Raw genomic sequence first — 21,954 nt, forward strand, 5'->3', positions numbered from 1 at the left:
CCGATCTAGACCCTGAATCCACCGCTAGAATTGAGCCATCGCCATATTTCCCTCATGTCTAGCTTCCCGCCTTCTTTCAGCTGCGCCCTCAATCTGTTTTCACCGCAACATGTCAAACTGCAACTCGCTAAATTGGACCTCGTATTTAACTACACAGAAGCCCCCTGCAGCCTCGGCCGGCCAATCGAGGTGCTGATCGTAGACGGCACGTAGACAGAAGGCCATCCAGGGTGATCCATGTCCAATGATGCCCCCTAGGATTCGTTTACCGATGTTGCGGCACCAGCAATGGCATCGAGAGTTCGGTTCGGAAGGAGTCTTCTCGGCGAATCAAGCGATCAGACATGGAGCGATGGGGGCTCGGCTCTCTGTAGGTGCGGCGTACATTCTCCGTAACTGTCGGCAGCGGCAACGCTGTGCTCTGGAGAGCCTGGATGGCCGAAGAATAGTAATAGCTCCTAAAGTAGTGGAACAATAAGCGGTGGACAATGGACGTTAGGGTGTCAGGGCAATATTAGAATGGGGCAATATGGCAATATGGCAGTGGGCACCCAACCGGCAGGGGAGCATGTAGTGGCCTGGCCCCTGGGCTGCAGCAAAGATTCGGCGCTGACTTGGCTGAGATACGCCCCTAGGCCTTGGCTACCTAAGAAGGCCCCTGCTGGCAGCCCGTCGGGCTTGGAGCAATCATTATTGGCGGTGGCGACGGGCTCCCGGGCTAGTCGACACCATGCCTGTCCGGGCACGCCAGGCTTGTAATTCTGCCAGTCTTATTGGCCCTCTTGGCTCCCTTATCAGCGGGCCACATGCTTCAATGCCGAACATTCTCGCCCGCCCACAGTTCCCACTTGCTGCTCCGGCTCAAAGTGTCTCGGGTGTCGCATGTCCATTTCTCTATCTCCCGCCGCCCATTTTGTCTACTCTGGGCTCCTGCTGCGATGCTGTGTACTTTGTGTTTCTGAATGCCCATCTGCCATCTTGAACAACATCCCTCTTCACAGTCTCCGGTTGAGCAGAATCCGCAGGTGTCAAATTGGGCGGCTCCTCTCAGCTCATCAAACACTCCCCTTCGTGAACGAACTGTTGAAGCAACCCCCACCTCCCACCTCCCACCTCCCACCACCCACGCCTTTGCACACCCTCACCCTCCAGCCCTTTCCTGTCATTCGGTTGCCTCTTTCTCTCGCCCGGATCTCGAAATCCAGCTCCTACCGGACTCGCCGTCCTATCGCCCTGAGGTCATCTTCGGTACCAATCACTTGGCTCTCGTGGCGTTTTGCGATCCGAGAAAGTTACACGGGGACCTATATTAAGCCCGGGCCAACTACATCACCTTCACAGCCACTGCCACTGTACCATACCTTTGATTTCGTGGCGCATACAGTACATATCTTCCGCCCCCATCCCCCAGACCGTGATGTACTTTCCATAAGACATCTCTTCAGATCGCAATACCGTCGGCGGAGCAGCCTCCATACGAAATGGCCGCCAACTATTCCACTCAAACATATACCATTTCTCAAAGTCCACAATTGTATGCCGGCCAACAACCGTCTCCAGCCAACTCGGCATCTCCTACCTCACCGCGAATGCACGCTTATATCCAACAAAATGCTCCCAATCCTTACAAACAGCTTCGTCCGCTGAAGTCCCCTCTCTACGTCCCCGCGGTTCTACGGCCGACAGAGCACTTCTCGACTCCATCGCCCATGACCCCTCCGAAGAGTCTACATGAATCACTGGACAATCTACGAGACCCCGAAGCCCAACCCGCAGGCCACGAAACGGAGTACCCGGCGGACTTGGAGTCCTTCGACCCCGAATGGATTCAAGAGGAGGAGCTGGGCGAAGTTACCGGCCCTCCAACAAAGGAACACTGGAAGGTAGGTTGCTAAACCGGTCAACATGAGTGACTGTCCCCATTTCTGGCCCAGCTGCATGTCCGGATATTCAATGTCCGTGCATGAACCGCGTGCAGGCAAAGGCTAATGCATTTCTTTCGTCTTAGCCCGACGAAGCTTCGCCAACTTGCGACTCGCCCCAATGTCGTTCTACTTTTAATCTTTTTGTCCGCAAACATCACTGTCGTCATTGTGGACATATCTTTTGCTCCTCACACACCCCTTTCACGATTCCACTCGACCAGTACGCCAGATTCCATCCCGACGGAGTTCTGTCCAAAGCTTGCGATACATGTCATCGCCAGTATCAACGATGGGATACTGCGAGATCACTTCGTCGCAAGAATAGCCAGAATAGCAAGGATGAAGGCAACGAGAGCGGGCCGCCCACTCCTCTGGCAGGACCTACAGGTCATCGAAGAATGATTTCGGGCACGCGGAAGCCTGTCGAGCAAGTCGCCAACAGCGTACCCAAAGATTGGCACTGGTCAACCTTTTGAAGCACGTGACCTAGCCTTAGGCCGACCACCGGCACCGCTTCTATGCCAGGAAAGCAACCCGACGCTTGTCCCACCACTGCCACCAAAGCATTTTGCGATGAAATGAATGAGCTGACAAGGATGTGGCGTCGGCTTCGGCTTCGGCTTTCGGCTACTGGCGGTTAGGACCACCTCGTAGAGGATGGCCGCCTTGCACTATCGCATCGATTTTGACTGCGCTTCAACATTTCGAGTCATCCCACGGCAGAGAGAGAGAGAGAGAGAGAGAGAGAGAGAGAGTCGACGAGCATCAATATATCTTCAGAGCTACCATCACACTGTTGACCATCGGTGCCGACGCCCATCATCGCCGCCCTCGCAAGCAGCGGTCACCAAAGAGTCCGCTAGGTGGTGCAGATTTGGGAGCAAGCCCGCTCGGGAATTGTTCGGAGATGTGTTACACAAAGCCGACCCGCATCGATAACGTGGCCAACACACTTTAGTCGGGGTATGCACCACCGATTGAGAGGTGAGAGCAGATCAAACGGCACCTCTAAACGTATGAGATCCCCGAGAAACAGGGGAGACTTCTCGATTACTTTCAAACGGACATGCAATGTTAATTTAGCGAGCGATGCAACCAATTTCAAAATCTTTGAGAATGCGTGGTACTGGCGGCGAACTCCTTCATTGCGCTGGGATAGAGTGCGTGGCAAAGTATGCGGACTGCGATACGATTGCGACTCGACGCTCATTTGAGCTTAGAAACCTTTCCTGGAAAAACTGGATGGACTTGTTTATCTTTGTGACCATCATTGCAAAACACGATCCAGCCGAGACTAGATCTGAGGCGGCACATTGTCTGCATTGTTATTGTACTGGCATTTGTTTGGTCTGATGCGGGCGTCCTGGAGAATCGGGATAATACCATGGTTTTTCAAGCGAGCCTGTCCTTTGATATCTGGATTGGGTTGGGTTGGGTCGGATTGAATTGATTTGTCCGTGTCTGGCCTGAGTTGGCCGGCAACGTGGCTAGATGTAGAGACGCAGATGATAGAATCGTAGACTGGAGATAATAATGCATTTTGCCACAAGTCCGATCTTGGTTCCATGTCCCGCCGGAGAGCCTCGGAGGGGTGTCTATCCATTTCAGTTTGGCCGATGTGTCCGCTCCCTCTGTCCCTCTAACCACTCCTTCGATGGCATCTCCTGTGCTGGCGGGTGGTGGGATATTCCGAATCCACATGCATCTCTATACTGCAGCGGTGCTGGGATACGAGGGTAACTCATGTTTGCATCTTCCAGCGCCCGTGCTAGGTCGCAGAAGATCGACAATCTAGAAATAGAAGCTACAGTGGCGTGATCGTACAGCCTCGTTCGGAGATACTGACCAGGGATTTCGTCCGGCGAGCGGTGTTGAAGGCTCCATATAAGCGGTAGGGATCACTAGGATTGTGTCTGAGGAGGGTTGTTGTGACTGTGGTCATGGAGAGTGATAACGTTCGCCGTGTGCGAACATGATCAAAAAGTCCGATTCGACCATCTGGGACTTGGGACCCAGGACCCGGAGATGTGAACAAGCTCGCGTGTAGATCACGGGGGTTCTGAGACGTCGGTGATGCACATGTGGGCGAGTTCATCAGCTTCTGGCATATTGGTGGCTAGAGTAGAACTGGATTGTGTCTCTCGCTCGGTGACTTCATCCCATCAACTGCGCCAGATCTTCCGGAGGCCACCTGGTCTGCGCGAAACTCAAGCACCGCTTGATACTCTGTAGGAACTTGCGCGTGACCTCGTCGGTCATGATGTGGGCTTGTTTCGCCGAACTGCTCTCATGCAGTTTCTCGCGCGCCGACCGCTCGTGGATGCCAACCATGGTGACACCAATAGGCCAGGCGGCTTTGCCAATCGACAGCGTCAAGTAGGCGTCGTTGGCTTCGACGTACCGCCGGCGCTGGGCCGCACGGACGATCTGGCAGATGGGCTCGAGCAAGCCAGCGTCGAGATCGCGCCGCTCGAAATGGCGGAACAAGGGCGTCAGATCCTTGAGCACGAGCTGGTAGCTGTTGTATGCGGCTTTGCCCGACGCCGAGGCGCGCACGGCGGCATCACGCTGGGCCAGGGCAATCGACCACTCCGTCAACACCAGGGTAAACCACGACCCCAACTGACGGTACAGGAAGTCGTGCTCGGGCGTTCCCTGGCCCGGCAGCGTTGAGGGCAGCAGCATGTCCTTCTCCGGCACGGGTTCCAGCCTGGTCGGGATAGGGCCGTCGGAGAGTTTGGGTTTCGAGACCGCCGACTGTTTGATAAGTTTGCGGTACCGTTGGAGTCGTCCGGCGTGGGTCTCGTCGAACAGCACCGCTGGCTCGTTGAGGTCGCGCAGCTTCTGCCGCAGCTCGTCGTCGGCGATGTCCTGGTGCTCGGTTCCTTCGCCACCTTCGACCCCAGTAGATGATGTACTTTGGCCATCTTTGGTGTCTGGCAGCAGTTCAGGCAGACCGAGCCGTTTCCTGCGTTTCCGCTCCTCCTCGCGCTCCTCTTCTTCTCGACGTCGCCGCGATTCCTCCGCGAGCCGTCTCTTCTTTTCTTCTCGGATTGCTTTGTGCTCCGCTTCCTCTTCTTCCAGTTTCCGCTTTTTCGCTGCCCGCTCTGCCCGCTCTGCTTCGATTTTCGCTTGCTCGGCGGCGTAGGCGGCTTCGCGAGCGGCTTCGAGCTCTGCGCGGCGGAGGTATTTGGAGTTGGTGGTCTGGGTGGTGGATGGAGAAGATTGTGGTGGGGATGGAGACTTGAGAGGTTTGGCTTTGGCAATCTGTGCCGCCATGAGAGACTTGAAGTCCATATTTTCAGCCGTGATGGGGTGTAGTCGTGACGAGAGTGGCTTGTTGTGTCGCTGTGATTAATGGGAGACTGACTGCACCGAGTATGTAGTTGGATTTGGAGCCTCGAAAGACAAAAGTTACCAGACGTCTTCTCCAATAAAGTATTTAGTCAGACGCTGACCTTGAGTGGCTTCTACTGGAGTGTTTAACTGCTCATACCGTCATTTCAATACTCAGTAGATCAATTGTGTCAGGAATATTGAACACCCAAAGTAATAGGTTTGCACCCACCGGGATAGAGATGTAATAGTAGGAACGATGATATCTCTTTGAATATGCTCATCCATCCGTTGATCTCCCAAATAACCTGGTGGTCCCGTAGAATAAGATGTGTTGAATACCCAACTGTTAATAGAGAGACTTGCGGATAGCCCTATTTTATACTAGTTCTCAGTCGATCTTTTATGGGCCAACTTAGTACGGAGTAACTCCATAATTTATGCCATTTTGGTTCAAGCTTGAAAATAAACGTCAGCGATACTATATTAGCGAGATTCCCCCCTTCATCACTGCACTGCTCGTCTGTTTGTGGTATCTCCAGCAGACCAATACTCAAGGCACAGGCAGAGTAATTCCTAACCTTCCGTCCTGCAGGACGCCATCTTAAGCGTTTTGACGAGATGTCATGCCCACCTCTCGCCTAAACACGAGACCAAAGGGTACGGATCAGAGAATCGGCCGAAATGCCTACATATCGGCGTTTGTTGAAAGGCCTTTCTACACGTAAGTCTAGACTGTCTGGCGCTATTAAAGGTTCTACCGGAGAGATCATGTTTTCCGGCCATGAAAGGCCTCTCTCCACTTCCACGGGGGTCGTGGCCTCCATGGCAATACTCTCGCCGCAATGCCTTGTCTGTTCCTTTCCTTCCGCTCTTTTGGGGAGACTCTCGGTCGAGAATGACCAATGCTATCGAGGCCATGGAAAATAACGCTCTCGGAAAGCGACAATACCGGGGACCCTGTCTTGAGCCAGGAGGGAACCACAATAATCGCCGAAACAGATGGATTAGACTTGACGTGGCAGTCTCTCGAACCAGGTTCGGCTGTAAGGTCGGACTCGGGTCTAAGGTCGTGGCATACGGTGCACAGGTTTGATGAATCGAAATCGCGATTACCCATGGCCGTGTATATAAAGACCGACAATTCCCCTGTATGTGAAGAAGGTTGAGACTGCAAGCGATCCTACACCCATCTCATCCGCGGATGGCACTGCACCGGACAGCAAACAAGATGATGACTACGACTGGCGAGGCCGGCGAGGCTGAGAGATCCAAGGAGTCTGCGCCTCCTCCAAGCTATCCAGAGGGAGGCAGAAGAGCATGGATCGTCGTCCTAGGCTGTTTCTGCGTCATGTTCTATACATTTGGCTATCTGAATGCTTTTGGGTAAGTCTGGGCAGCTGCATCGCATCCTTCTTCTCATCCTTTCTGACATACGTTTGTTTCTAATTGGTCAGTGTCTACGAGACATATTATCTTCGGGAAGCCTTGCACGAGTACTCACCTTCCACCATCTCATGGATCGGGTCGTTGCAGCTGTTCTTCCAATTCGCTGGTGGACTCATCGCCGGTCCCATGACCGACCTTTGGGGCCCGAGGGTAAGTTCTAGCCATGGATGATGCCTTTCGATGTTGCATATATTCCCGATCCTGACGAACGCAATAGGTCGTGCTGTGGCCGTTCTCCATCATCTACGTTGCCTCGGTGATGCTGACCAGCATCTGCAAAAAGTACTGGCACTTTATCCTCGCGCAGGGCGTGCTGGGTGGTCTGGCAAATGGGCTCGCGTACGCACCCGCCGTCGCAGTGATCGGACAGTACTTCCACAAGCGGCGGCCTCTGGCTATGGGGATAGCCTCGAGCGGGTCGTCGTTGGGCGGCGTCATTTTCCCTGTGATGCTCGATAGAATGATCTACCACACCTCTCTGGGATTTGGCTGGGCTGTCCGGATCGTCGGCTTTCTTGTGCTGTTTCTGTGCATGACGGCTTGCCTGACCGTGGTAGCCAGGCTACCACCCAGGAAGGGCCGATATTTCCTCCTCCACGCCTTCAAACATCCGGCTTATACGATCCAAGTGGTGGGGATGTTCTTCGTCTGGTGGGGACTCTTCACCCCATTCTTCTTCCTGCCGTCCTACGCGGAGTCTAGAGGCGTGCGTCTGGACCTGTCGATATATATGCTTGCAATTCTCAACTCGGGATCGCTCGTCGGCCGTATATCGTCTGGATTCGCCGCACCGCACCTCGGTCGCTTCAATCTCCTGGTCATGGCGAGTTGTGCCTGCGGAATCCTCGTCTTCTGTTGGCTTCGGGTGGTCTCGACAGCGGCGATCTGTGTCTTCGCTGTCCTCTACGGCGTGTTCTCAGGATTCGTCATTGCACTGTTCCCCACCACCATTGCCGAAGTTTGCGCTCATCCGACAGAGATAGGGAGTTACGTCGGCATGGCACTCGGTGTGTACGGGTTTCCGGGCCTTACCGGCACCCCGATCACTGGAGCCATGATTGCGAGGTACAAAGGGTACGACGAGGCCATTATATTCAGCGGGGCTGTGCTCATTGCCGGAGCGTCTCTGACTTTCTTGGCGAGGTGTTTGTTTGCAAAAGGCCGTGGGTGGCGCGTGTGAGCCTAGATGGAATCAGGATGCCTAAGGCACCGGTGTGATAGGAGCCAGGGTCCAAGGCTGCCCGTTGAAGGTACCTCGTATCCAACCGGCAATGGATACGGTGCATGGTACAGTCTGCAAGAAGTTCAATGCCTATGAATGAGGTTGTGCAACCCGGCTTTGGGGATATTTTGATCTGATATGTAACTCGAGTCATGCTCCTAAACAGTTGCGGACAGTTGCTGTCATATCCTCGCTGAGAGGGAAGTACATGCAAGTAGTGTGGATTCACGACAGATTTAGCGATCATCTCACAGATCTGGTCAGTCGAAGGACCAGGCGAATGGAGGATCTTCAACAAAGATCTCTGATAAGAATTGCTCTGCCACAAACGGGTCTGTGTCCAAACTGCTGGCATAACATGAAAATTGGGAATCGGTCACATCGAAAGATCCCCTAGTATACGTCTTGGAGGAAGTAATAGCCTCCATCATACCATCGGCGGAAGTCCTTCTGACCTCTTGGTCTGTACCTGGTTGGTCGATGGTCTCATCTTTCTGTGACATGGCTGCTTTGACGGTGGCAACAGTTGCGGTAGCAGCCTCTTGGATCCTCAGGGTCAATGGGGCGTCTGAGGGTTTCGTGGCAGCGATTACAATGCCCAGGAACAAATGTGCTTTGAAGTGGTGTACGGACAACCCGACTTTGGACCCCCAGATGGACCAGCACGCGTCGAGGGTTTGAAAAGCTATATCCATCTCGGCGAGATGATCAGGCCCAGAGGAGGTTTGCTGCGTACCGAAGCTTTTCCGGCGGAGTCCAACGGCGACGAACAGAGCGGCGACGAAAAAGTCGCCCTTGAACAATTCGGCAAACCACTCGATCGATACCGGGTCAGCGGCCTCATCGTACAGTCTCCTCTGATGGACCAGAATGGCCAGAGCGGACTCCAGCGCGCTCCAGCACGATTCTGGGTATCGGCTGGCGGCCTCGGGTGTCATCACATAAGGCTGGTGGAGGGCCAGGAGCACGCGACAGAAATATATCTCCAGCATTACGCCCTGTAACTTTCTCCAGGCGAGATCCCCAGACTTTTCGCATGTGGCGTAGGTGCGGTACATGTCAGCCGCTGTTTGGCGCAATGCTCGGATCTTGGCCTCAGCATCAAGCACGACGCGACGTGTTGTGTTGCTTAGCGGCCGATGTACAAGGCGCATGATGCGCAACACGTCCGGGAAGGATCTGCTCAGGATTGTCTGGAACACCAAGTCGTCGGCATCATCTGGATTGTGGCATGCTGCGTCAAGGCCAACATCTTCTGCTAGGTCTTGGTCACACAACTTGACTGGTGCCAAAGTGTCGTAATCCTCGGGGTGTAGGATCAACGGCAGGCCAGTTTCTAGGGAGTTGTGCGAGTCCATGAAGACAAGCGTTGTCCAGATCCGTTTCCGCATTTCAGCTTCTTGTGGCGACATTGAGTGGAACCATTGGGGGTCGCGGTGCAGACCCAGAGACATGGCCAGGCGGATGATGAGGCCCAGGAACGACCACACGGCGTTGGCATCGTCGAAAGCAACCATGTCAATCTGCTTTGCAATGGCCATCATGGCCATCGCACGGATGCATGTCAGATTTGGCTTGGCCAGGAATTGTGACTGCATCAAGTAAGCCTCAGCACCGTCCAGAAAGGACTCGACAAGTCGGGGGTGTCCAAGTCTCTCGCGCCTTGGACACCCAAGCGCAAGCATCATCAGGAATTGCGACAGCCACTCATATTGGAGGGCGCCAGGTGTCTGCCAGAAGAGCTTCGTCTCTTCCCGGAATGTTTGGATATGCAACATGACGTGTGTCTTTTCGAAAGTACCCAGATATCGATCGATATAGCGGTCAGCCGTGGCTCGAGGGGGGAGCAGCGAGCGAATGCGTTCTTTGGTCCAGGGGATTGTCGAGCGGGAACGGAAGGGATAGTTTCGATTGACACGGATGGGATAGAACTGTTTCAGGGCTCGGAGTTCCTGGCTCGTCCGATCGAAACCTGGCTCCTTTCCAAAGACAAAAGGAGTCAACTCATGAAACTGGACAAGGTCAGCCTTCCACTGTCCAGGCTTGTAGTCACAGCCTGTATCCTTACTTCGAATGCTAACAGGGACCAGTGTGTTGGGCCCTGGAACCTGGTCTTCCCTCTGCTGTGCCGTGCAAACATAGGTCGAGTGGTGACTTCTGCTGGGGAAACATTGTCAATTTCTAAAGGGCCAGAGCCAGGAGGCGTCAAGGAGACAAGAGTCTCTTGAGCTCTTTCTTGCCCGTCTCTGGCGTTACATCTCTCCCTTGGAATGGTCGTGGCCCGTCTGGCATCATGTGAGGATGCTGCACGTCGCTCGTCTGAAGAAACCCTCGTTGACTCCGAAGAGATTCTGTCTTTGTCGCGATTGGTGTTGGAGGAAGCGGTATCCGTATTTGCCTGAGGTCTTGCAGAGGTGGCATAGTGGCAGTCAGTCTCTCGTCGCCGGGCGCTACAGTTTTGGCACGGCCGGGCCCTGTCACACTTGACCTTTCTCTGATGGCACGGGATGCACGAATGAACAGCACGGAGCCTTTGCCTTTTCCGACGCACCGGCAAGTCTGAATCCTCCTTCGGCCTTCAAACTCGGTGCCGCTTCGTATTTCTCCCACCGCAAACATCCTGCGTTCTCCAACTTGGTGATATCACTAGAGGCAGGCATTCTCAGTCAGTGACAAGTCGTCGTCGAGCCATAGCATTCTGGTGCCCGGGCTCGTGCATGCATACCGGACATTGAAGCAGAATGATCGTATGCGTAACCAGTGGCCGCTCAGGTTCACGAACGGTCACGCCCATTCGGAGCTACCCTGGACACAAAGTCGCGAGAGGCCGGTGGTGATAGAGATGGGTACTGAATGGCTTGGTGATTCAAGACATGAGTCTTCTGTGCCGCAGACACTGCGATGGAGACACTATCCATGGGCCCTGGAAGCGTATATAGGGTACAAGGCCAGGATTCAACGTTGGCGGAGGGGGAGCTTAGGCGCGAAGATTATAGCGACTCGCCCGCTCCATGATGCTCTCGTAGGTGTCTCGCCGTCCATCGGGCATGTGCTATCATATCGGAGGGCGACTGATAAATTGATGGCGCCTACATCACCTGTTGACAGCTCCTTCTCCCTTTTTTGTCGATAGAGGTCTCTCGTGCTCGGATTCCACATGAGACCACTTTATGGACTGAGATATAATTACCCTTATTTACGCTAGGTAGGCTTCGGCCGGGCCTCCTAAGCCGCCATTTCCACATTAAACACCGAGAGCACAGACACAGTCTTATCGCCGAGGGTTTGCCCTACGAAGTACGGAGTACTGTGTGTGTAGCTTCAAAAAAAGAAAACTAGCCTTACGATCAAGGGATGGTACTGGGAAAGGTCGGCGCCCTTCGAAGTAGGGCAATCGATCCTGCTGTCTCCGTTCCTGCACCTTCCAGTAAGCAAAGAGAACCGGGGGCAGTGCCAGGAAGAGAGCAATGATACCGACGATGGTATCTGCAGAGATATTCATGGTTGGAAAGAGAAGTGTTTCTGGAGAACCGGGTAGGCCCTCAAACACCAGACATTGTGGACAGATAGGAGGAGGATATTTGTATCAATGCTCATGAGAGCGACCTCTCTTTCCATCGGAACAGGTCGACATCGTGCCCCAACGCTCGAACTGGAGAGAATACCTCGTTATTGGAGGCTGTCGAAAGTTCGAGGGTGGCCAGCTACAGTAAATGAGTGCCTGCGGGATGGCAAGGGAGCGGACGGGCATGGTGAGGCTGCGTCGACCCAGCTGCTCAGCGACTGATTGGGTGTTGCCGCAAGTGCGAGTGCGAGTGCGAGTGCTGCTGACGTGTTGGTGGGATCTATCAGGTCAAGTCTTTGCATCGCCTGCGGACTTGCGGTGTTGACCAGTGATCTATGATGACCCCCAGGTGACCCCTGGTCCCAACGTCCCGTCGTGCGAACAAGATGCCGGCCTGCTCTTGGGATGCTCGGGCGCTGCGCCACGGACCGTACTTTTGACCATCAACCTATCAGCTTTCCCACCCTCCAGCACCACCAACCGCCGACCAGGACCGCTATAACCGTCCTGAGCCCCGCGTCCTCCCAAGCGACAACGCTGAAGAGGGCATGTTTAATTCCTTCTCGACTCCCTCTCTCGCCGTCCACTGACCGCCGTCCCTTCTCGGCCTTGGAGGTTCCTCAGCCTTACTGTACACCATACGCTCCGCTGGGAAAGGGAAAGAGCTAGGCACCGCTCCAGGCGCCAGTGGTTGCTGTCCCAGAGCAGCAATTCAAAGGGTCAAGCCTCATCCACTGTCCCCTTGACTCAGCATGGACCGAGAGGCTATCATCTCTTCCCAAGAGTGGGAGCTGCACAAAGATGTCATTTACGAATTTTATATCAATCAAGACCTCAAGCTGAAGGATGTTCGCCAGCAGATGCATGATTGGTTTGCCTTTACTGCCAGGTGGAAACTGCCTATCCTTTGCCTAGTTTGGGCTAACGAGACAACAGCGAGTCACAGTACAAACGAAAGCTCAAACAATGGGGGTTCGAAAAGTACCAGAAGCAGTCGAGATGGCAGGCGATCGGCCGATGCTTGAAGCAACGCCGCCTCGATCACACCTCTGCTGACATCCGTGTGGGCGTCAGACAGTTAAGTCCAGGAAAGCTGCAGAGAGGCTTACGAAGGCATGTCTTGCCTTCATTGCAACAAAGCAACCACCTGGGTACACTATACCGTGACTGTAGCCTACCCGTACTGATACAAGGATAGTATCTCGTCCTTTAACCCCCAACGGCGTCTGCATCAGGAGAGCTCTTCCGAACCCGAACGCACTGTCCAGTTCTGCGTTGCCTGGATTTCAACTTCTGGAACGCATCCGAAGCATGTTGTTGTCCCATTCTGGTCCGTCCCAACATTTCACGGATGCCATCGAGGTTTCCACTGTCCAAGGCCCTGGCAGGGTGCATACCGGGTCTGAAGATTGGCAACTTGCGACAAATCCAGGGCCTTTTCCGAATGTTGAAGTCCCATACTCAATTCCCGATCTGTTCATTTCTCGTTGGAGGCTACTTGATGGCACGACAGCACTGGCCTACAGGCCCAGTGGCCTTGATCATACTCCTTCCGATACAACATCCTCTGTCCTTGGTGACTTGATTCGCTTGATCATTCCAGATCCAAGGGACAAGGCCCGGCTCCCTCGTCTACTTGCCGTCTTTCCCGCACATGATTCAGATCACTTGCCTGCAGATCTTGATTCACGATTGTGTACACCCGGCCTGGTAGGGAATCTCGCCCTCATTGGTTGTGTGATATACCTTTGCTCCAACCACCTCCTAGAGGAGAGGAAATTTGACACAATCATGGAATCCTTTCTCCAAACCGGCAACACATTTTCCTTGGAATCTTTCGGGAGGATGGAGTCTACATCCCTTCGGAATTTTGCTGAGTGCCTTCTCATATACGCAGCTAAAAATGACCGACACGATTTGTTAGGTATCTTAAAGCGATACGGGGTGGACCTTGACAGACCGGTTCATGCTTACCTGCCGATACGGACTGCGCTCCAAGAGGCAATCATCCACAGGAATAAGGCATTCTGCAAAATACTGATTGAGGAGGGTGCCGATGTCAAAACTCAACAATTCCAAGACTCGGATGAGCCTTACGGACAGCCTCCCATTGAGCTTGCCGCTACGTACCTGCCTGAAACCTTTCGCTTCATTCTTGAGCGTACGCCAGAGATTGATTTCAACCAATTTTTCCCAAATGTGGTCTGTTCAGGTGTCGATATTGACACTGTTCGTGGTCTGCTGCAACGAGGTGCCGACATCAATACCATAGATGGAAGCTTTCGTACAGCTCTACACTATGCCATCAAGAATGAGGATGTCGTCATGGTTCAGTTCTTGCTAGACCACGGTGCATACACTGAAGGTACTAGCACCGAGGTATTGGAGAAAGCCCTTGTTTCCATTGACGACCCGACCGATTTCTCCAGCAAGGAAAAAGTGCTTCTCAGAGTGCCAACTCCGCTGCAGCAGGCAGTGGAAGTGGGTAGTGTTGAAATTTGCGAAATGTTACTCAAATCAGGAGCGGAGGTAAATTCCACCCCTTTCGAGCGAAGCCTTCGTCTTCTCCAAGATTGTGAACCTTATGGCCGGCGCCATCCTGACTATACCCTTCCACTCAGCACGGATTCCCTACATAGTGCCAAGTTTGACCCTTTGCTACATTGCCTTTTCCCAGTACTTGTCTTTGCGGCATGGGAATGCGATGTCAAGATGGTTAAACTACTACTTCACTACGGAGCGGATGTCCATCAAATGTCCTGTGGTCAATGGCAGTCTGATGCGCTAAAAGCGGCCAGCTGGAAAGGAAACATCGAGGTCATGTCACTCCTTATCGACGCTGGCGCGGACATCAATGCTACTCTTATGGGACCAAAGGGGAGAACAGCACTGCAATGCGCAGCTGAAAGAGGCCACACGGCAGCGACAATGTTCTTGCTGGAACGCGGTGCCGACATCAATGCTCCATGTGCTGAGAACGGGGGACGCACTGCTTTGCAAGCGGCTGCTGAGGGGGGACATGAACAGCTTGTTGACATCCTGTTGCGTGCTGGTGCAGATGTGAACGCTTGCCCAGCTCACGTCAACGGTGTCACAGCTTTGGCTGCTGCCATCGACTCAAAATGTGACTCTCTCTTTTGGCGCGTGATTGAGGCAGGAGCAGATCCAGCAATCGTTGAATCGGAGGGTCGCGTCGACTATGACAGCCCTTTCATGATAGCCATAAGAAATGGATCTGCGAGCATCGCCCGGACTTTACTCGACCTCGGGTTAAATATCAATACTCCTCTGTCATCAGGTTATAGCCTGGCCGAGCAAGCTTTATTGTGCCTGTCGCGAAACGCAAAAGAAATGCTGGATTTGATCCTCGAGGTTGGTATCTTTGGTGATGCTTCGGTGTTCACCAGCGCATTGTTACAATATGTATATGTGGTCGTGCGTCAACCCTACAAAACTGATTATTGGGTCATACAACAACTTCTAGACCGCGGAGCAGACACCAATCTAAGACGCCGGCATGGTGAGTCTGTTCTGGAAGAGGCGTGCAAAGTTGGTGACTTGAAGCTTGTGCGGTACCTTGTCCAAAGAGGAGCTGATGTGAATTTGCCCGCGGGACCTAAGTATGGTTTCACAGCTCTTCAAGCTGCAAGTTTCTACGGCCACATTGACGTTGTGGAGTTTCTTCTGGGACGTGGAGCAGATGTCAACGCCCCTGCGGGTGGTCGATATGGACTCACTGCTCTCCAAGCAGCCGCGATGCAAGGCTGTGTGAGAATTGCTCAGCTGCTGATCGCCGCTGGCGCAGACGTAGGAGCACCCCCATCCCCTTATCGAAGCCAGACAGCCATCAAAGGGGCTGCCGAATTTGGTCGCCTGGACATGGTGAAACTGCTGCTCGACAATTATCAGATCAAAGAGGGCGAGTCACTCTCAGATATCTGCGCCGAGGCAGCTGAAGTTGCCAGAAAAGAGTGTCACTGGGCGATAGTCGACCTTCTTGAGAATTACCAGCGAGAATCCAACTCTTCCCCCTGACCTTCGCAAGTGGTGTAAGGGTAAGGCCAACCGACGAGACCGCAGAAAAAATTACCTGAGCCTAAGGCTGTCCTACAGGCTCCTTGGCCACGGTCAGCCACGAAGGAATGACGGTGCCTTGTGCCTTGTGAGCCGGTCCATCGTGAAAGTGGTGGAGAGGCAACGGTGTACGAGGCTGGCAGGCCACCTCGTCCTCATCCTGCACTCGGCGTATCTCTGTGAAGATGAGATGATATAGCCGACCCAAACCTCGAACGTCACATCAGAGAATACCCCGAAAAGATCTTGAGCGACCCTCAAGGACAGGAACACCTACCTACCTTACCAGAAGGACCTTCAGCATACAGATTCGGTGCACCTGCCAGGACTTTGTTGATGACGCGGAAAGACAACTCCGTCGCTGTACGGATACTCGAGAAGCTGTAGGGGTACTGCTAAATCACCCGCCATACCGAGAGAGTGGGAGTGAGACACGCGGATAGGATGAATCAGCGGGAGCAAACGCTACAGCAAGGACTTTGGACTGTGGGCGGAGGTCGCGACATATGAGCTGGACATACGAGCTGGACATATGAGCTACAGTAGACAGGACGTATGGTTTCACGATACATGTACCTTAATTAGATATATCGTTCTCTTCGTCTTTCCGCCCGGGCGTGTCGAGGCAGATTGGGCCATTAGAGTGAAGTGACAATTGATTGATTGATATACTCCGTACTTAGGTCCATAATGTAATCAATCGGGTTCCCTTGGCTATGGCTTATGTATGTAGGGTAGGTAAGGTAGGTAAGGTAGGTAAGGTAGGTCCCCTTTTCAAGTGACAGCACAGCTCTTCGGCATAACATAACCACCACCACCACTTCAAACTGTTACTGTTACTGTTACTGTTCTATCCTCATTCTCGTTGATATCAAGCTAAGGTAGTTCCCAGAACCGTCATATCCGATCCGGCCGCTCGATCGGGCGCACTACGGAGTAGAATTGGCACCGACACTGACACTGATAGACGCTGGTACTGAAGCTGATGCTGATATGTATTTGGCTCATTCTGCATTTTCCCCGTTCCAGAAGCGATGCGATGAGATGAGATGAGATGCAATGCAATGCGATACGACACATCCCACTCCACCTATATGTAGTACTGTAAGCTAATAACTACTACGTAGCTACGTAAGTACTCCGTTCCTGGATATGATATCTGTATTGATCGTATCCATTCCATCCCAACTCATCTCATCTCATCCGCGGTGACAGGACAGTAATACCGTGTTTCTGTCTGGACGGCCCTTTCACTTTTGCACGTACTTGTCACCAATACCTCTCTGCACGGCAGGCCTCTCGGCAATGCGGTCGATCCACTTCAACAGATGCGGGAACGGCTTGACGTCCTCTGCGGTGAAGCCGGAGCGTTCCCAGCCCTTGACCCACGGCCAGGTCTTGATGTCGGCCACGCTGTACTTGCCCTTGCCGTTGCCGGCCAGGTAGTCGCGCGGCTCGCCGGTGTATTTGCCCGACAGGTGGATCTCGAGCACGCCGTAGACGCGCAGGGTTTCGTTTTTGTAGCGGTTGATTGCGTCTAGCCGTCCCAAGGGTTAGTATGTGGTTTGATTGATTGATTGAGATGGCGGGGGGATGGGATGATTCAGCCCAGAACCAGGAACACAGAACAAACAAACCAAACAAACAAACGAATGCCCAGGTCTCCTTCCGCCTTCCTCTGGATGTGAAGATCGTACGGCCGCTCCTGTGCCGAGCGGATATGTCCTTGCGTCTTCTGTAGTCCAGTATCCGTACACTCCGAGCACCAAGTTTGCCAACTAAGCGGATACAGGTAGACTTTTACCGGCATCCCAGCCTGACTACAGAGGGCATGCAAAACCAAAATCAAATCAAAACCGGAGACAAATCAAGCATTACTCACAAGGAATCTTCTCCGGCGCCGCACGGGTAAAATGGTTGACCTGGCCCTGGTACGGCGCGCCACCGCCATGCCAGAAGAACGTCCACTGCAGGGCCTGATTGCGCTCCAAGTCGTCCTTGAAGCCAAAGGTGTCGTTCTTGTCGGCGAATTTCAGCAAGTAGAAAAGCTGGGCCGACGTCTCAATGACCGGGAAGGGCGGCGACTGGGTGTTGTCGACCAAGACGGGGATGCGGCCGTTGGGGTTGAGACGCAGGAACCATTCCTTCTTTTGCTCGTTGGTGCTGATGTTGATCAGCGTCGTGGTCCACTCGGTGCCGTAGACGTCGGCCAGCTCCTCCAGCAGGATCTGCGTCGCTTGCCCGTTGGGCGTGTTCTGCGTGATCAGGTGCAGGCCTTTGGCGTTGGCCACTTCCGCCGGCGTCTCGGAGATGTAGAGGTTGTTTGACGACATGGCGGAACACGGCTGAGGCCGAGGCTGAGGCTGAGACTTGGATTTGGACTTGAACGCGGGAAGTGAGGGTTGTGTCTACCTATGTAGGTAGCTACGTCTTAAGAGGGCGGAGAGGAAGAGACAGGTCGATTGCGGAGGACGTGAGAACAGCGAGAAGTGTGAGGGTGAGGAAGAGCAGAAGGGGAGCTATATATACTCTACCGAGTATGTGAATGGAAACGTTTCACTTGAGCCCGTCCTACTAATGGAATAGGAACAGTAATGATATTGATTGCGCCATTGGGCATGGCGAGCACATGCGCACCTGCGCACCGAGAGAGAGGCTGAATGAATTAATAATATGCTCCCCTCGACGTTTACGCAGGTGAGGGGCAGACGCGAAGACCCTCAATGAGCCAACATTGTATATCGATGACGACTCTCGGCTCGTCCCTACTCGTACTAGGTACAGCAGCCTGCCTAAACCCCACGTCACTTACACATACAGCATACAGCATACAGCAACAAGTTCAAGCTTGTGATTACTTACTGTCCGCATTTTCAGCCCGGGTCGAATCACCACTGGCTTTCCACCCAGTTCCATAGTATGTAATGCTGTAGTCCGTGGTCACGTAGCAGGCAGCAGGCAGCAGGTAGCAACACCATCACCATCACCTATCACCAACCCTGCCCTCCCAACCAATCCCACCCTATGTGATCCCATGTCCCCCCCGGTAGCCCTCCTGGTCCTGGTCCTGGTCCTTATCCTTGTCCGTGCTCATGTCGTGTCATGTCATGTCCTCTCTTGGCCTGCCGGTGCCATGCCCATATCATTAATGCCAAAAGTCCCCCCCTCCATGCATATATCAAGACCATTGCAGTCAAGCAGTCTCATTCCCAAACCACCCACTTTGCCTGCAATGTCATGTCCATCTCCACTCTGTTTTCAACGCCAGCGCAGTCTTCCCCGTCGGCCAGCCGTGTTCTTTCTTCAACCGGTCTAGAATCCCCAGCAGCGCTTTCTGTTCGACCGGATTCGAGAAATACTCTCCACAGACTGCGATCGCCATGTAGGCCTGCACCATGGCCGGCTGCGACGACGGATTCGACATGGCTGTCCCACACAATCGGATCACAATGTCGTGGACTTCCTCGACAATCCGCCTCTGCGCCGTGATCACCCCAGGTCCAATTCGAGGAATGTTGGGATTGTACACCGTCGTCAGGATCCGGGCGAGGTCCAGAAACATCATCCCCGTGACCTGCACTTCCGCCATGTACCAGATTTGGGGGAAACATTCCCCCTGGGACCGCTCGGATTCTTGGTAATGGATGGGTGAAAACGACAAGGGCTTGACTTGGTCCCAATGTTCTTGGTACTGCCGGAGCTCGTTCCAGCGCTCAATCTGAGTCCTACCAGAGCCATTGTCGCCGCCGAAGCAAAACTGGAGCACATTGGCGCAATGATACAGATGCCGGTCGGACCAGATAAAGTCTTCCGCCCCGTCAAACCCTTGCAGAATGGACCATGAGTCCAGCGGCAGACGGACCGAGCGTTGCTTGAGAAATGCCGTCGTCGTTTCTTGCCTTAGCGCTATTCGAAACGCCGCGTGTTGGAAGCTCTTGAGGTAAAGGATGGCATTGTCCTGCACCACGCCCGTGGCCGATCCGGGCCTCAGGTACTCCGGATTCTCGCCATCGTTCAGCAGATAGGCGTAGGGGTTCGACTGTGCCGTGACAAACACCTGAAAAGTGTGGAGAAAAGTCTCACTATCTTCCCCGGTAAAGGAGCTGTCGATCTCTTCATAATATCGTAATATGACCGCCGCAGCCAAAAGATTCTCATCTCGTACATGTTCCGGATCACTGGACAATTTGATCAAGTAAGCAATGCATGCGTTGTGGTACTTGAGGGCCGTTTCTTCGCTGAGTTTAGGAAGGAGGACGTCTTGGTATTTGACGACTCCATCTGTCGTTTTGTATTGCGGCAGTGACGCCAAATGTCGTGACGCGGCGGTGAAGATCGCATTCAACAGAGGTGGGCATCTTCGCGCCCGTTGAGGAACAGAAAGGGTGAAATGTCGGGCTGGGTCGCCCACATCAAACTATCTCTCGGTCAGTCGCGGGAAATTCGAGGCCAATGACAGCGGCACCTACCCACGAAGCCAGATGGTCGATGTAGTATCGCATCAAACAAGCACATTGCGTGGTGGTGAATTTGTTGGGCCAGTAGAACTCCTCCTTCCAGATGGCGGGTGAGAGGAGAGACTCTGGCGGAATGGCGGCGGCCGCAGAATCGGCCAGTCGACGATACTCGGCCTCCACCACTTTGGGAACGTAATGTTGTTGTTCGGGCATGTAGGCAAGACCGTCGGGACTCACGGGGCTGAAAACCTGGGGAGGATGGTACACTCGATATTGAGAGCGAATGGGGTCGTAAGCACCTCTTTGCCATGTTGCTGCATTCGAGTGATATTGTTGGGTGGTGGAATCTGCCGTTCTCCTTCTTTTTATGGATGAATGCACCAGCACTGTCTCATGATTGGTGCTGGAAGGAGACAAGAAAGGAGTGTAGTCTTCGGCAGGTGTGCTGTGGACAATGGCGGGACCTTGTGCCTTGACGGGCTGGTCGATTTGCTTGGATGGAACAGAAACATCATCCTGCTTCTGGTCCGGCACGGAAGACTTGGTGTTGTTGAACACAACGTCGTCTTGGGAATAGTAGTTCTCCAACTCCGGGCCTTGATCAACGAATTGGAACTTTGCTGTCGGTATGTTTTGTCAATATAGGACTTGATAGGCGGTGGAAGGGTCACAACATCGGGTTGGGGTGTGGAACGCTGGCCGCTGGCACTTCTTCCTGGAGCAGTGCGACATGAAGGCATGCACAAGTGCCGTCGTAGTGTGATGGTGGACATGATAGGAGGTTATCACCGACGGCCGTAGACATGACCGTCATGTCCCTCTCCCTCTCCGTCCGACCTCAACACGCCCCCCGTGTCCCTCCTGGAAAATTTGTGCCGGCAAGGTCACACAAACGTACCATTTTTGGTTTGCTCGAGCCATGGTTGATCTTTCGAAAATGTCGCGTCATATCGAGCACTGGAACCATGCCGGAACTTGAGCTTGCCCTTCGCCCTCCGACATTTGCCCCCCAGGCGTTCACATTGCCGGCAGCGGGGATAGTTGTCGTCACCTGAGGCGGTCAGCTCAGCTCAGCCAGAATGTATAGCGGGTGGGTACAGGGCAGGGCAGAAAGGCGTGGTGCTGGCTCTTGTGCCACATTTGTCTGTCCGGTTGGTGATGCAGCAGGGACAGGACAGAACAGTACAGGACCAAGACAAAGGACAGATTAGACGGCCGTCCCGTCGTCCCGTCGTCCGGGGTGAACTTACACTTCAGATGACGTTCTAGAAGATGGGCAGTCGGTCAACGTCAACGGGGCGCAAGGATTACGGCAGCTGTACTCCGTACAGCTAGACAGCAGACATACCTCGACACTCTTGACATGGATCCTCAACTTTGTCCCGCATGGATCGGATTCGAGCCGAGACAGAAATGGCGGGTGGGTAGGACGAGGGAGAAGGGAGCCCGAGGAAGACAGTGTTGCGGTCAGAAGGGCAGCATGGCGTCGACCGTAACAGGAGGAGTTGCCATTATTGAGCAGGAGAGGCAAGTTGATGAAATAAAGCGCAGGCACTGCACCAGACACGCAGGCCGGCAAATGGGAGAGAGAGAGAAAGCGACACGCCGTCCGTCAGCCCCGCGTTTCGATGGGCCTGGGCCAGAGTCTGGAGACAGCAGACGGTACTCGTACTCGTAGTGTCGACATGTAGGGATGTAGGTGACATGCCTGGTGTGCAATGGCAATGCGAGAGATCAATGTGCGGTGAGAAGAGATTCGCTCGCTTCCGGGTTGGAACCGCCGTCGATCATCTGCTCCGATGGAGCACAGCTAGCCAAAGCCTAATAATAATAAAGCCCGCGGGGACGGCTCGATGGAGGACGAGGACACCATGGCTATGCTGCCCAACCACTATACGGTCATGCCCTAAACCACCAATCCTTGTC

General features: G+C 53.7%; 7 protein-coding genes across 7 annotated transcripts; 3 read left to right on the plus strand and 4 right to left on the minus strand.

Moving 5' to 3' along the window:
* Positions 1 to 1,481: 1,481 nt before the first annotated feature.
* On the plus strand, positions 1,482 to 2,401 carry A1O3_04225 (uncharacterized protein; the record flags this gene model as incomplete). Its single annotated transcript, XM_007734355.1, has 2 exons — positions 1,482 to 1,883; positions 2,009 to 2,401. 2 exons carry the CDS (start codon positions 1,482 to 1,484, stop codon positions 2,399 to 2,401), a joined length of 795 nt encoding a protein of 264 aa, XP_007732545.1.
* A 1,678-nt stretch (positions 2,402 to 4,079) lies between these two features.
* A1O3_04226 (uncharacterized protein) lies at positions 4,080 to 5,222 on the minus strand (the record flags this gene model as incomplete). The annotated part of the gene is made up of 1 exon (XM_007734356.1): positions 4,080 to 5,222. One exon carries the CDS (start codon positions 5,220 to 5,222, stop codon positions 4,080 to 4,082), a length of 1,143 nt encoding a protein of 380 aa, XP_007732546.1.
* A 1,270-nt stretch (positions 5,223 to 6,492) lies between these two features.
* A1O3_04227 (uncharacterized protein) lies at positions 6,493 to 7,890 on the plus strand (the record flags this gene model as incomplete). The annotated part of the gene is made up of 3 exons (XM_007734357.1): positions 6,493 to 6,647; positions 6,719 to 6,860; positions 6,928 to 7,890. 3 exons carry the CDS (start codon positions 6,493 to 6,495, stop codon positions 7,888 to 7,890), a joined length of 1,260 nt encoding a protein of 419 aa, XP_007732547.1.
* A 302-nt stretch (positions 7,891 to 8,192) lies between these two features.
* Positions 8,193 to 10,224, minus strand: A1O3_04228 (uncharacterized protein; the record flags this gene model as incomplete). The annotated part of the gene is made up of 2 exons (XM_007734358.1): positions 8,193 to 10,092; positions 10,148 to 10,224. 2 exons carry the CDS (start codon positions 10,222 to 10,224, stop codon positions 8,193 to 8,195), a joined length of 1,977 nt encoding a protein of 658 aa, XP_007732548.1.
* Positions 10,225 to 12,249: 2,025 nt separating this feature from the next.
* On the plus strand, positions 12,250 to 15,532 carry A1O3_04229 (uncharacterized protein; the record flags this gene model as incomplete). The annotated part of the gene is made up of 3 exons (XM_007734359.1): positions 12,250 to 12,386; positions 12,434 to 12,648; positions 12,696 to 15,532. 3 exons carry the CDS (start codon positions 12,250 to 12,252, stop codon positions 15,530 to 15,532), a joined length of 3,189 nt encoding a protein of 1,062 aa, XP_007732549.1.
* Positions 15,533 to 16,821: 1,289 nt separating this feature from the next.
* Positions 16,822 to 17,904, minus strand: A1O3_04230 (uncharacterized protein; the record flags this gene model as incomplete). Its single annotated transcript, XM_007734360.1, has 2 exons — positions 16,822 to 17,108; positions 17,454 to 17,904. 2 exons carry the CDS (start codon positions 17,902 to 17,904, stop codon positions 16,822 to 16,824), a joined length of 738 nt encoding a protein of 245 aa, XP_007732550.1.
* Positions 17,905 to 18,806: 902 nt separating this feature from the next.
* On the minus strand, positions 18,807 to 20,949 carry A1O3_04231 (uncharacterized protein; the record flags this gene model as incomplete). Its single annotated transcript, XM_007734361.1, has 4 exons — positions 18,807 to 19,988; positions 20,041 to 20,648; positions 20,822 to 20,889; positions 20,927 to 20,949. The coding sequence occupies 4 exons, from the start codon at positions 20,947 to 20,949 to the stop codon at positions 18,807 to 18,809; spliced, it is 1,881 nt and encodes a 626-aa protein (XP_007732551.1).
* Between the last annotated feature and the right edge of the window lie 1,005 nt (positions 20,950 to 21,954).

This window comes from Capronia epimyces, assembly GCF_000585565.1.
Source record: "Capronia epimyces CBS 606.96 chromosome Unknown aczIQ-supercont1.3, whole genome shotgun sequence".
Taxonomy (NCBI): Eukaryota; Fungi; Ascomycota; class Eurotiomycetes; order Chaetothyriales; family Herpotrichiellaceae; genus Capronia; species Capronia epimyces.